This window comes from Carex rostrata, chromosome 22 (genome assembly GCF_964058835.1).
Source record: "Carex rostrata chromosome 22, lpCarRost1.2, whole genome shotgun sequence".
Taxonomy (NCBI): Eukaryota; Viridiplantae; Streptophyta; class Magnoliopsida; order Poales; family Cyperaceae; genus Carex; species Carex rostrata.
The window spans coordinates 6,052,782-6,066,758 of NC_135939.1; the positions used below are offsets into that span (position 1 = coordinate 6,052,782).

General features: G+C 32.4%; 3 protein-coding genes across 4 annotated transcripts in view; all 3 read left to right on the forward strand.

Annotated features, from left to right (window-relative positions):
* Positions 1–13,636, forward strand: part of LOC144574000 (uncharacterized) — a 33,828-nt gene extending 20,192 nt beyond the window's left edge. Inside the window, exon 4 of the transcript XR_013518113.1 lies at positions 13,550–13,636. The gene's annotated coding sequence lies outside the window, so the exon portion shown is untranslated. The remainder of the gene's footprint in view (positions 1–13,549) is intronic.
* LOC144573999 (uncharacterized) lies at positions 1,574–3,024 on the forward strand. 2 transcript variants are annotated; one of them, XM_078323804.1, is made up of 4 exons: positions 1,574–1,821; positions 2,017–2,098; positions 2,206–2,397; positions 2,461–3,024. In XM_078323804.1, exons 1-4 carry the CDS (start codon positions 1,810–1,812, stop codon positions 2,805–2,807), a joined length of 633 nt encoding a protein of 210 aa, XP_078179930.1. In that variant the 5' UTR covers positions 1,574–1,809; the 3' UTR covers positions 2,808–3,024. The 2 variants fall into 2 exon arrangements, with proteins under 2 accessions (XP_078179930.1, XP_078179929.1); XM_078323803.1 differs by having other exon boundaries at positions 1,575–1,821; positions 2,206–3,024.
* On the forward strand, positions 12,004–13,636 carry LOC144573998 (uncharacterized). The gene is made up of 3 exons (XM_078323802.1): positions 12,004–12,351; positions 12,578–12,659; positions 12,767–13,636. The coding sequence occupies exons 1-3, from the start codon at positions 12,340–12,342 to the stop codon at positions 13,381–13,383; spliced, it is 711 nt and encodes a 236-aa protein (XP_078179928.1). The 5' UTR covers positions 12,004–12,339; the 3' UTR covers positions 13,384–13,636.
* Positions 13,637–13,977: the final 341 nt, after the last annotated feature.

The following is a 13,977-nucleotide window of genomic DNA, read 5'->3' on the forward strand; positions in this document are numbered from 1 at the left end:
TCGGATTGATTTCGAACTACAAATCTAAACAGTTAAAATCCAAGTACTTCGTGAGTGATGCATGTAAATGCAAAAAATTTAAAGTTTCAAATTCATTTAGTACATAGTCAAGCGGTCAAAAGAATGATGAAAAATTAATACATAAAACAATTAAAAAAATAACTTATAAAGTGTTCATTGTTTTGACCGCTTGACCATGTGCTAAATAAATTCAAAACTTTAAATTTTTTACATGTATATACATCACTCATGGAGTACTTGGATTTCAATGGTTCGGATTTGTAATTCGAAGTTAATCCAATAGTCATTTGGAGGTGTACTCACTAATCTCTCTTGATGATCACATCACACCTTAGTTTTGCTCATTAAATATATGAAGAGTGAGACTAGCGTTATGAAATTTTATTTTTATTTTCAAAGTTTAGACATTCAATCTAAACTGTAAATATGATCTTCATATAAAAATATACTTAGAGATAGGTAGATAATCACTTGATCTAAAATTATATATCATAAAAAACGGTGATTTTATCTATCTAACAATTAATATAAATTTTCTAAAAAAATATAATATTTGATCTCTAAGTTTATTTTTATATGAAAATCATGTTTAATGATTGATATCGGTTATTTTTATATGCACATATTATCATAGCCTCACCCATATATGAATAGCATTTACTAATTTTTATTTTCTAATGGTGAGTGTTGTATATTCAACAAATTAATAGGATGGAGCTAGAAAAAAATTATAGGATGAGATAAAAAAAAAATCAGAAAAAACATAGTTTTTAAATGGTAAGAATATATTTTTTTCAATTTTTCTTTTCAGAAATACATAGTAAAGTAAGCATTTCTTTTAAACAAAAGAAGTTGGATCACATTTACGTATTTAACACTGAGATAAGAAGAAATAAAAATATATTTATTACCAGTTGTGAAAATGTTGATAATTTTTTTTTTCTTATCTACACATGTTATCAAATGAAAAAAAAATATAATCTTACATTATACTTGATAAAGAGATAGGAGTGAGTCTATGGTACTATGCATATCACGATTTGGTCCGTAATACAAATTAATATTTTCATTTTCAATTCATATGAATATATCTTTACTTACAGATCGAATTTTATATTTTTTAGAATGTTTTTACTATTTTCTAAAATGGTTAGAAAATCACTATTTTTGAATAGTCCATAATTTTCACATCAAATTATTTTCTACATATCTTAAAAAATAGTAAAACAACTCTAAAAAAATATAAAATTCGATATGCAAGTACATATTCATATAGAGATCATGTTAAACGGTTCAGATCGACCGTTAAAATTTAAAAAATAGAAATATTGATTCGTATTACGAACCAAATCGTAATATGCATACTAACATACACTCACTCAAGATATAATGCATAAAGATAAGGAAATAATTAATTTTTATTCCATATAAGTTTGGTGGTGATAAAATGTCTTCATCTATTCACTTTAGTTATGTATTAAATATGACAAAAACCTTGTGTTATCTTTGAATCAAATATAGACATAAAACTAAGAGTCATCTTCTTATCTTTGAAAATTATCTCATAGCAAGACCTATCATGATAATAAGGTAGTGGAGCCAAATCCTTGAATTCCTTTACTTTTTCTTTTTTATTCCTTTTGCTCAATTTTACAAGCAATCCCTTTCATAAGCTTCGTCAGCCAACAGCATATAAGAAGAGATAGGGATGGGATATCCCCCCTTCCCTCCCAATTCACCCCCTCAACCCCCCATCTCTTCCTTCCTCTGCTTCTCTCAATTCAAGCAATGCCTGACAAGGTTACAACCTTTTTTTTCTTCTCCATTTTGAATAATTAGGCATCAAAATTCAGCATCTATTCATCTTTACAAGTTTCAAATTGTAGAATGTAGAATTAGCTAATTATTGGAAAGAATGAAACCACATTGAATTTTCCAGTTTAAAAATTCTCAAATTTTATTAGCTTCATCACTGAAAAACTTAATTGCTTACAGATAGAAACCCTAATCTTATGGGTGGATTTGAGTTGTGCCCGTTGCAACAGAAAGATCAGACGCGTCATTGATAAGCTCCAAGGTAAGTCCAATTCTCAATTGCCTAATTAAATTTGTTGAAATAATGCTCTACTTCTTAAAGATTTGTACTGATATTGTCAATAAATTTATGCAATTGAATCAATGTAGATAGAGCAAACATTCAATCGGTGGATTATAATGAGAAGGAGAATAAGGTGATCATCAAGGGACCATTTGATCCTGAATGGCTGGCCAAGAAGCTCTGCTGCAAAGCTTGCAAGATCATCAAGCAGTACGAAATTGTCGAACCGCCGCCTCCACCACCACCGCCGCCGAAAGAGGAACCAAAACCAGAGCCACCTCCACCTCCACCTCCACCGAAAGAGGAACCAAAACCCGAGCCACCTCCGCCTCCACCTCCACCGAAAGAGGAACCAAAACCACTGCAATCAGAGCCAGAACCACCAAAGGAGGAAGAAAAACCACCGCCTCCACCACCCAAGAAGTTAGACCCACCACCAAACCCATGTCCGTATCCGTTCCCGTATCCATTTGCTTTCATGCCGGTGTGCTGTCATGCACCATGTCCTTGCGATCGTGGGCACGGTGGTTGCCGCTGCTGCTCCTGTGGCAAGGAATATGATGAACCAAAGATAGTTCCTCCTCCACAAATACCATACTACCCTCCACCGCCATCACAACCATGTTGTGATCCTTGTGGTTACCGGATCGTTTATGAAGAAGATGCCCAGACTTGTGCTGTCATGTGATTATTATATATCATGTACTTAATTTTAGTTACCATATCCTTTATGTTCATATGAAGAAAATTGGTTAAATGCTATATACTATACATATGAATAACAATTTATATATCCCGGGAATACAAAGGTTATTTTTTTTGGCAATATGTAACAGAATTAGAAGTTGCAAAAGGTTGATGTAATATGTATTTAAAAATTAGATTTTTCTATATTTATTTAAAAAGATATACTCTTTCTATTTCTGTACATTTTATTTTAATAGTTTCCACGGACAAAAAAATTTTCATTATACAGTACGGCAGGGTTGGTTAGACAAGGGCAACTGGAGCTTCGATTAATTTGCAAGGGATGGTGACCTAGTGTATTGAAAACGGGTCGGACCAGGCAGGTACGGGTCAAACTCGGGCGGGCGGGGGTTTGGTACGGGCACGGGCACGAGTTTCTCTGGTAGGTCGGGTAGGGTAGCACGGGTCCGCGAGTTGCTCGGTCCAGGTCCGGGTCTGGGGGTTGGTTCGATCGGGCGGGTACGGGTCTAGTCCGGTCCGGACTGTTTTTTTTTGCTATTTTTTTTGCTATTTTTTGCTATTTTTTGCTATTTTTTGTTTTTTCTTTTTAAACCAATAAAATATAAATCAAAATTCATTTGACGTGAATGTATATTTGAACTCAATAATTTTTGTTATAATAAAATATAAATTAAAATTACGAATTATTTTAAAACAATATTGTTTAAATCAATTACTTTAAAACAATAAAATATAAATAAAAAATTTCTTAAATTAATTACTTTAAAAAAAATTATAAATTATTTTAAAACAAAAATTACTGTCATCCTTTATTCGAGGCTTGAGACCGGCTATGTAAAATAACATAGGTGGAGTTCTAACTTTTTTTTTGTTAGTAATTCTTCTTTAAAATGAATAATTTAAAAACTAATTGAAATGTTTAGAAATTTATAACTTAAAAAATATCCATAAAGATTAAAAGAGGTTAGAAATTTATTCCGACACTACCTATCTAGAAGTTATCATTCATATACCAAAGTTCGCTCTCTTCCGCACTGTCTGAATCCAAATTAGCCTCAAGCCGCGGCTCGGTACCGTTTTCTTCAGTTTCAACTCCGGATGATATTGCTTGACAATCTCCATGTTGCATGCGATTTTCAACACCAATCAAATCTTTCAAGCATACAAGTCTCTCAAAAACATGTGCACCTAACTTACTGGATTTTTGTATGCCGGATTGAGACAGCTTACGATAATGGCTAAGAGGGGTACATCTTCCCAATATTTTAGAAATTTTTATTTCATGGCATCTTCGATTGACGTGAGAGAGGAATCATTCATGTTAGCTTCTTCCAATTCACGACACACCTTGAAAATTTGGTAGAGATTTTTGAACAACTCAAATGCCATCGATGAGTATGAGAATGATAGTTTGACGGTTGCTGTAAAAAGGTTCCAAGAAAATTTTTAAGCCTTTCTAGTTGCCCCCATTCTCCGACGGTGGGTTCCAATACAATTCCATCGGCGGTTGAGCCTCTCAAAAACTCCCCTATAGCAGCAGAATAAGAAAGGTAATGGTTCAATATCCTATAGGTAGAGTTCCAACGGGTATCTATATTCCAAGGTACTCTCAATCTGCTTAATTTCATTCGGCCACACAAAGCAGCAAACTTATGTTTTCTTTCTTGGCTTGAAAAAATGTGGGCAAGACCTCCCTTAAATTTAATTATCAATTGGTTTACGGCTTCTATTTTAAGGCCCGTTTTCACGATGAAGTTAAGTTTGTGGCAAGCACACTTTTGGTGAAATATTGCACCATTCATGATTGGGTTTAGTGACCGTTTAAAAAGATCAATGGAAGCTATGTTGTTGTTAGCATTATCGAATGAAATAGAAAAAAAATCTTGTTCTCTAAATCCCTTTTAAGTTTATACTCTTGTAAAACCTCAATAATGGATTGGTAAATTATTGATGAAGTGTGCGGAGAATTCAACATTTAAAAACTTAATATCCTTTTTTTTGTAATACCCAATTTTCATTGATACAATGCCTGGTAATACAAGAGTACCCAAGTCCATGTTTACCGGCAGTCCAGATATCAGAGGTAATTGAGACCTTATTGGTTACATATGCAAATATAGCTCGTAGGTCATTTTATTGGTCGGTAAACTATTTTTTTATTTCATTAACTATCTTTTTATGATGGAACCTCTTGTACATTGGTTGACTACACCCCCGAATGACCAACTGGGCAAAACTCATGCAATTACCCATACTGATTGGTTGTTCTTTGTGGATAATGTATCGGGCCAATTCACTAAGTATTACTGATTCATCATATTTTTGGTGGGTTTTGGTACCATCCGGGTTCACAAGGATTTAGATCAATCTCGAGTTAGCATGTTCTTGTGGAACCTTTTTTTTTCTTTGGTGAGTTTTGACATGTCTCTTGAAGCTAGACATACCATTAACTTTTACATACTCAAAATACGATTTCTTGCAACCTTTTACCTTACATCGTAAAATATGCATAGTGCCGTTCGGGAGGTAGGTCACTTCATACCAGGGCAACCAATCCGCACGGTATCTGGGACCTCTTTTATTCTTCTTTACTGCTCGTTATTCTGGGGAGGACACTTGTCGAAAGAGTGACATCTTTGGTTTGAATTTCAGGGACACTTGTCGAAGGAGTACCTCCTATAGGGGCAGTGAATTGACTCGATCTTATAGAATAAGTGCGTCCATATGTAGTGTTAGGATTTTGAGGATAATACGATGGTGTCATTTGATGTTTTTATTGTGGAATGAATATGTTTGGATCGTTAGGATAATACGGTGCACCCATTTGGGTGGGTTGTTGTGGATAATACGGTTGTGGCATTTGGGAGGAACTGTGGATAATTTTGTTGATAATTAGGTGGTGGAATTTGGGCGGAACTTTGTTGATAAATAGTTGGAATATCGACCGAAAAAAATTCGTGGGACACTCTCGCGGTATATTCTTCCACCGATTCGCGAGAAGGAGATGTCATTTTTTTAACCTATCGAAAAATAAACCTAATTACTTAACATACTTAAAAAATAAATCTAACCTACTTATTTAACCTACTAAAAATAAATCCAAATTTAAAAAATTAACAAATGAAAAATAATTAACATATTACATATTACATTTGAATTCATAACATAAATCTAACATGTTTTAACAATAAATATAAATTACTAAAAAGAAATCCAAATTTAAAATATAACATACATAACATAAATCCGAATTTAAAATTACTAAAAAAAATCCGAATTTAAATTACTAAAAATAACAAACATTTCTAACATGTTTTAATAATAAATATAACATATTTACCAAAATAAATTTAACATTATAAATAAAATTTAACCTATTTAAAAAATAAATCTAACATTTTTAAAATACATCTAATCTATTCAAAAATAAATCTAGCATTTTTAAAATTAATCTAACACATTAAAAATTCACTAAGCATTTTTAAAAATTCAAAACAGAAATAAATGTGTAGTTTTGGCCTCTGTTCCTGGCCGAAACAGACTGTTTTGGCCTTTCCAAAAAAGCTGTATTTTCTGCAAAGACCGAACAGCATGTTTGGGCCAGAAACAGAGGTCGAACAGCCTGATTTTAGTATCTTAAATAGATTGAAAAAAAACTAACATATTTAAAAATAAATCTAACATTTTTAAAATAAATCTAACATATTTAAAAATAAAGCTAATATTGTTAGTTTGTAATAATCTAGAAGTCAATAATACGATAAATTATCATAAAGCTTTGTTCATGAATTGGATGATTTATATATCATTTTGTTGCCTTGAGTATTATTGAATTTATGGATCATTTCGAGTTCATGACTGAAATTGTGAAACTCCATAATATAGATGATATATACTCTTAAAAGGTCACTGACCAATGTAATTAGCAGGAACACTAATTACCGCGATAAGGTTAGTATGTGGATTAAAAGATGGTTAAGTTTTACAAACCACCTGACACGAGATGTCATTTTAATCACATAGATACATGTTTTAGAAACATGGTATTTGACAGACCCCGAATGAAATATTAAATAGAATTGTGTTCGTGTCATTTATGTTTTCATTCAGTGTCACGTTCTACAGTATGAGGTATTTATCGTTCCCACTGAGAAATATGTATGTGTGATTGTTATCCACCGCTGTCCGTAAAAAACAGTCATAACGGTAGCTTTTCCATATGTATAGCTTAGCTGAGGAAGTGATAGTTTACCAAGAATACTATTTGTCCCTCGTATCTCTATACGAGCTATGGCATCACTGGGCCCCTTGATAGAGTAAGATTATCTGCTAGCAGTATAATTACAAGAGTAATTATATTTGATAATCTGCTCAAGATCAAGAAAAGATTCAGTTAGCAAGGATGACACACATCTACCTTGAAACTGATCTGATAGCTATGAGACAGAAGAACAGACACAAGTAAATTGTTTACTGGATCGTGATATTGTACAGTACAGCATCATCTGTGTAATTGGATGGTCATGATGTGTTGCCAGATGCCACCCATGATTATAGAAGTTAAAACAGTTTTAACTCTATTTACCAACATAACACAGATCTTATTGGGTCACACCATATAGGAGTTAATCGGAGAATCTTATTGTGATTGATTATAAATTGGTTATGATCAATAGTAAGATGGTTATAATTAATTATATGTGTTATAATTAAATTATAAATGTTATGTAAAAATAACAAGCAAAAACATTGGTTAATTTATAAACGTGTGTGACATGTTGTATAAAAGTTAACCAGTTAATTTATAAATGTGCAGGACACGTTGTATAAATTACCGAAACAACAAACCGCAAGAAAAAAATATATATAATTGTTCAGAATAATTATACGAATATTATTTGTGTTCGGGCCGAGGGCATTCGGGTATTTTCAGATTCGTCCTTATCCGCATGACATGTCATTGATCCTATCCAGATGACATGTCATCAATCCTATCCACAAGGGCAAAATGGTCATTTCACACCTATGCCACCTTGCATGTGTAGAAACATGGAGAAGAGTGTGGAAGGGTGTGGAAGGGGTATTTTGGTCATTTCACATATAAAAGGATGAGGTGTCAATGTCATACCTTGTAAATAGGCCGAACTTGGAGGGCATTTTAGTCTTTTGGAAATCGACCCTAAACCCTATAAATAGGGGTGGAGGGGTAGAGAGAAATTCACTAATTCATTCGTACCGGTTTCGTGTCGAAACGGATCGGTATTTTCTCTCTTTCTCGGTTTTTCTCCCAAATAGTGTTTCGGTTGAGAAAAGAAAGTTATACGTACTTGACGTATAATCTTGCGGGTTGTTGTGGAGTATATTTACGGGATCGATGAATAGTGTTTTACCGAATTTAGCGGTATGTCAGTTTTGCATATTGATGAAACTGAGCAACCAAAAATTCGTGTTTACGGGTTTTCGTCTTTTTCCCCGTGAATAGTGTTTTTGCAGAATTCCACGGTTTACGGTATTTCTGGCAGAAGAAACAAACCGCTCTCTGGTTAGTCCTGGTGGATAACCGATAGAGGTATCACACGTGTGATACTCCGAGTCGATTCCTTCCCTGGTGAGGCTCTACTCGCTCGGTCTGCATTCCAACTGTGATTTGGAAACAAGGTATAAATATGTTATATTAATCTATTTAATTTGTAAGTAGATTAAAGTTTTAGAAATCAATCATGGAGTAGATCTGTAAAAGGATTAAATTGGGTTTTGATGCCAAAGGAATACTGAAGGTGGACCGCCTTGGAAAGTTTCCTCACATACCCCGTTTAATCCTGAGCTTAAGTTGGCCGTAGAAATTTTTGTTCTACGGTCATTCCGCAACTTAAGCCTAAACGGGTTTCCGGTTAGCACCGCGTGAACCCCAACAAATATAACATATTTAAATTTTAACATTCAACAAATTTAATCTAATAATCTACCATATTCAAAAATATTTCTAATTATCTACCATATTCAAAAATAAATCTAATCTATTTAAAAATGAATCTAACATTTAAAATCAAAATAAATCTGAATTTAAAAATGAAATTACTAAAATTCCGAATTTAAAAGTAATGAAACATAACATAATAAAATATTACATATCTAACATTTTTAGCAATCCACTAATATTCAATTTTTTAGTTCAATTACTCTAAAAAAACTAAATCTAACATTAAATAAATCTAACATTCAATTTAAATTCTAAATTTATCTACAAAAATAAATCTAACATCAAATTTAAATTACTCTACAAAAATAAATCTAACATTCTATTTAAATTCTAACATTTTCTACAAAATCTAACAAAAATAAATTTAAGTTAAACTAATTGTAACATAAAATAAATCTAACATTAAATATTTCAATCAAACAAAATTTAATTTAACGTAAAATAAATGTAACTTTCAAATCTCGCAGGAAAAATCTTGCGGGAGGTGCCGAACTTCGTAATTTCAATACCTTCGTAATTTCATTTCCGTATTTGTAGAATGAATTAAATTTATAACTATATATATATTTTTAACAATAAATTTAAAATTTGAGAATAATGAAAATATTGAGATTGAGAGAATGAGAGATGGAAAATAATAAGATGAGATGTGAAAATAAGTGAAGGATGGGGGTGTATTTAAGGATGTTTGTTTGGGGGGTTGGGGGGAATAAAATTTGAATTTTAAAAATAAAAACGTGTTTTTTTTTAAAAAAAATTGCATTTTATTTCCCGGGCTATCACGGGTTTTTTTTCTTCAGAAAACCGATCCCGTCCCGTTTTAACCCCTACTCGAGTTACACGTGTACCCGTTCCAAACCTGGCTACGGGTACAGTCCGATCGGGTACGAGTGGCGGGCGGTCCGGTCCGAGTCCGACTCCCGCGGGCAGTTTGAATACAGGTGACCTACTTCTCGGTAACCGATGCATTTTTAATTCCATGTTAATTAATTCAACTATAATTAAATAAAAAAAAAGAGTGGCTAATATAACATCAGTGTCATTTCAGTCTATATAACACTAACTCCAAAACCTATCAAATCGAGTTCAAATGATGAATCTAAATCGTTCAAACCGATCTACTTCATTAGTTGTGCGTTTACATGTAAAATTTATAAGTTTTTGAGTTTATTTGATATCAAGTCAAGCAGTCAAATGTTTGAGTTTTTAAGTTAATTTTAATACATTCATTTTTTAATTTTTTTGCCGCTTGATTTGATACTAAAATAACTTGAAAATATAAAAAGTTTGCATGTAAACGCGTCACTCATAAAGTAAATTGGTTTGAACGGTTTGGATTCACCATTTGAACTCGATTTGATAGATTTTGAAGTTAGTGTTATATAGACTGAAATGACACTAATGTCATATTAGCCAAACTCATAAAAAAACTACGTCTCAATCAAAATAGTTACACAAATGATTGAATCCAAATTGAAAGTGGTAAAGTCAAACTATTATTTTTTTCTTTTACTTCAATTGCTTTACCCGAGATGTGTTGACTGGATTTATAATTTCAAGGGAAAAATAGATAACGTACTAAGTGAGCAAAGATGTTTAAAAAAATATTGAACCATGAAAATGTAATCAATATAAAATTCCACAATTATAATTAAATATGAGAAAAATTAGAGTGTGATGTGCTCATCAAGACGGATTGGTGAGCACATCTCTAAATAATTATCAGATTGACTTCGAACTACAAATCTAAACAGTTAAAATCCAAGTACTTCGTGAGTGATGCATGTAAATGCAAAAAATTTAAAGTTTCAAATTCATTTAGTACATAGTCAAGCGGTCAAAAGAATGATGAAAAATTAATACATAAAACAATTAAAAAAATAACTTATAAAGTGTTCATTGTTTTGACCGCTTGACCATGTGCTAAATAAATTCAAAACTTTAAATTTTTTACATGTACATACATCACTCATGGAGTACTTGGATTTCAATGGTTCGGATTTGTAATTCGAAGTTAATCCAATAGTCATTTGGAGGTGTACTCACTAATCTCTCTTGATGAGCACATCACACCTTAGTTTTGCTCATTAAATATATGAAGAGTGAGACTAGCGTTATGAAATTTTATTTTTATTTTCAAAGTTTAGACATTCAATCTAAACTGTAAATATGATCTTCATATAAAAATATACTTAGAGATAGGTAGATAATCACTTGATCTAAATTTATATATCATAAAAAACGGTGATTTTATCTATCTAAGAATTAATATAAATTTTCTAAAAATATATAATATTTGATCTCTAAGTTTATTTTTATATGAAAATCATGTTTAATGATTGATATCGGTTATTTTTATATGCACATATTATCATAGCCTCACCCATATATGAATAGCATTTACTAATTTTTATTTTGTAATGGTGAGTGTTGTATATTCAACAAATTAATAGGATGGAGCTAGAAAAAAATTATAGGATGAGATAAAAAAAAATCAGAAAAAACATAGTTTTTAAATGGTAAGAATATATTTTTTTCAATTTTTCTTTTCAGAAATACATAGTAAAGTAAGCATTTCTTTTAAACAAAAGAAGTTGGATCACATTTACGTATTTAACACTGAGATAAGAAGAAATAAAAATATATTTATTACCAGTTGTGAAAATGTTGATAATTTTTTTTTTCTTATCTACACATGTTATCAAATGAAAAAAAAATATAATCTTACATTATACTTGATAAAGAGATAGGAGTGAGTCTATGGTACTATGCATATCACGATTTGGTCCGTAATACAAATTAATATTTTCATTTTCAATTCATATGAATATATCTTTACTTACAGATCGAATTTTATATTTTTTAGAATGTTTTTACTATTTTCTAAAATGGTTAGAAAATCACTATTTTTGAATAGTCCATAATTTTCACATCAAATTATTTTCTACATATCTTAAAAAATAGTAAAACAACTCTAAAAAAAATATAAAATTCGATATGCAAGTACATATTCATATAGAGATCATGTTAAACTGTTCAGATCGACCGTTACAATTTAAAAAATAGAAATATTGATTCGTATTACGAACCAAATCGTAATATGCATACTAACATACACTCACTCAAGATATAATGCATAAAGATAAGGAAATAATTAATTTTTATTCCATATAAGTTTGGTGGTGATAAAATGTCTTCATCTATTCACTTTAGTTATGTATTAAATATGACAAAAACCTTGTGTTATCTTTGAATCAAATATAGACATAAAACTAAGAGTCACCTTCTTATCTTTGAAAATTATCTCATAGCAAGACCTATCATGATAATAAGGTAGTGGAGCCAAATCCTTGAATTCCTTTACTTTTTTCTTTTTTATTCCTTTTGCTCATTTTTACAAGCAATCTCTTTCATAAGCTTCGTCAGCCAACAGCATATAAGAAGAGATAGGGATGGGATATCCCCCCTTCCCTCCCAATTCACCCCCTCAACCCCCCATCTCTTCCTTCCTCTGCTTCTCTCAATTCAAGCAATGCCTGACAAGGTTACAACCTTTTTTTTCTTCTTCTTTTTTCTTCTCCATGTTGAATAATTAAGCATCAAAATTCAGCATCTATTCATCTTTACAAGTTTCAAATTGTAGAATGTAGAATTAGCTAATTATTGCAAAGAATGAAACCACGTTGAATTTTTCAAATATCTATAATTTTTCAGTTTAAAAATTCTCAAATTTTATTAGCTTCATCACTGAAAAACTTAATTGCTTACAGATAGAAACCCTAATCTTATGGGTGGATTTGAGTTGTGCCCGTTGCAACAGAAAGATTAGACGCGTCATTGATAAGCTCCAAGGTAAGTCCAATTCTCAATTGCCTAATTAAATTTGTTGAAATAATGCTCTACTTCTTAAAGATTTGTACTGATATTGTCAATAAATTTATGCAATTGAATCAATGTAGATAGAGCAAACATTCAATCGGTGGATTATAATGAGAAGGAGAATAAGGTGATCATCAAGGGACCATTTGATCCTGAATGGCTGGCCAAGAAGCTCTGCTGCAAAGCTTGCAAGATCATCAAGCAGTACGAAATTGTCGAACCGCTGCCTCCACCACCACCTCCGCCGAAAGAGGAACCAAAACCAGAGCCACCTCCACCTCCACCGAAAGAGGAACCAAAACCAGAGCCACCTCCACCTCCACCGAAAGAGGAACCAAAGCCCGAGCCACCTCCACCTCCACCGAAAGAGGAAAAAAAGCCAGAACCACCAAAGGAGGAAACAAAGCCACCGCCACCACCACCCGTGGAGTTAGACCCACCACCAAAGCCGTGTCCATATCCATTCCCGTATCCATTTGCTTTCGTGCCGGTGTGCTGTCATGCACCATGTCCTTGTGATCGCGGGCACGGTGGTTGCCGCTGCTGCTCCTGTGGCAAGGAATATGATGAACCAAAGCTAGCTCCTCCTCCACAAATACCATACTACCCTCCACCGCCATCACAACCATGTTGTGATCCTTGCGGTTACCGGATCGTTTATGAAGAAGATGCGCCCCAGACTTGTGCTGTCATGTGATTATTATATATCATGTACTTAATTTTAGTTACCATTTCCTTTATGTTCATATGAGGAAAATTGGTTAAATGCTTTATACTATACATATGAATAACAATTTATATATCCCGAGAATAAAAAGGTTATTTTTTTTGGTAATATGTAACAGAATTAGAAGTTGCAAAAGGTTGATGTAATATGTAATTGGAGAAAGTATATGGTAGACGAGGTGTCATTCTAAAGGAAGATTCTAGAATAAGGTTTGATACATATATATGTAGGATCCAGTCATCCAGACCAGTAACTAAAATTTGTGCTGGTCACTTTAATTTAGGATAAAAAAGTAGAAGGAAAAGCAGCGAACAGTGTTTGATGGTATGTGTAATGTGTAGGTGACCTTTCTAGAAATAGTGATTGGGATGGGGCACAACAAATGAGTGCAAGTGATCAACTATCCAATGAAAAATGAAAAAGAAGCCAAAAGTGCTAGCGGTAGGTGTTGATTTCTGATTGCGTACTACTGTACTGGTTTTAAACAGACCTCTTTATTTCTGCCCATTTACTAGTAAAGTTGCATTATGACTCAAAAGGTTTTATATACCAAGAAATAGAAGT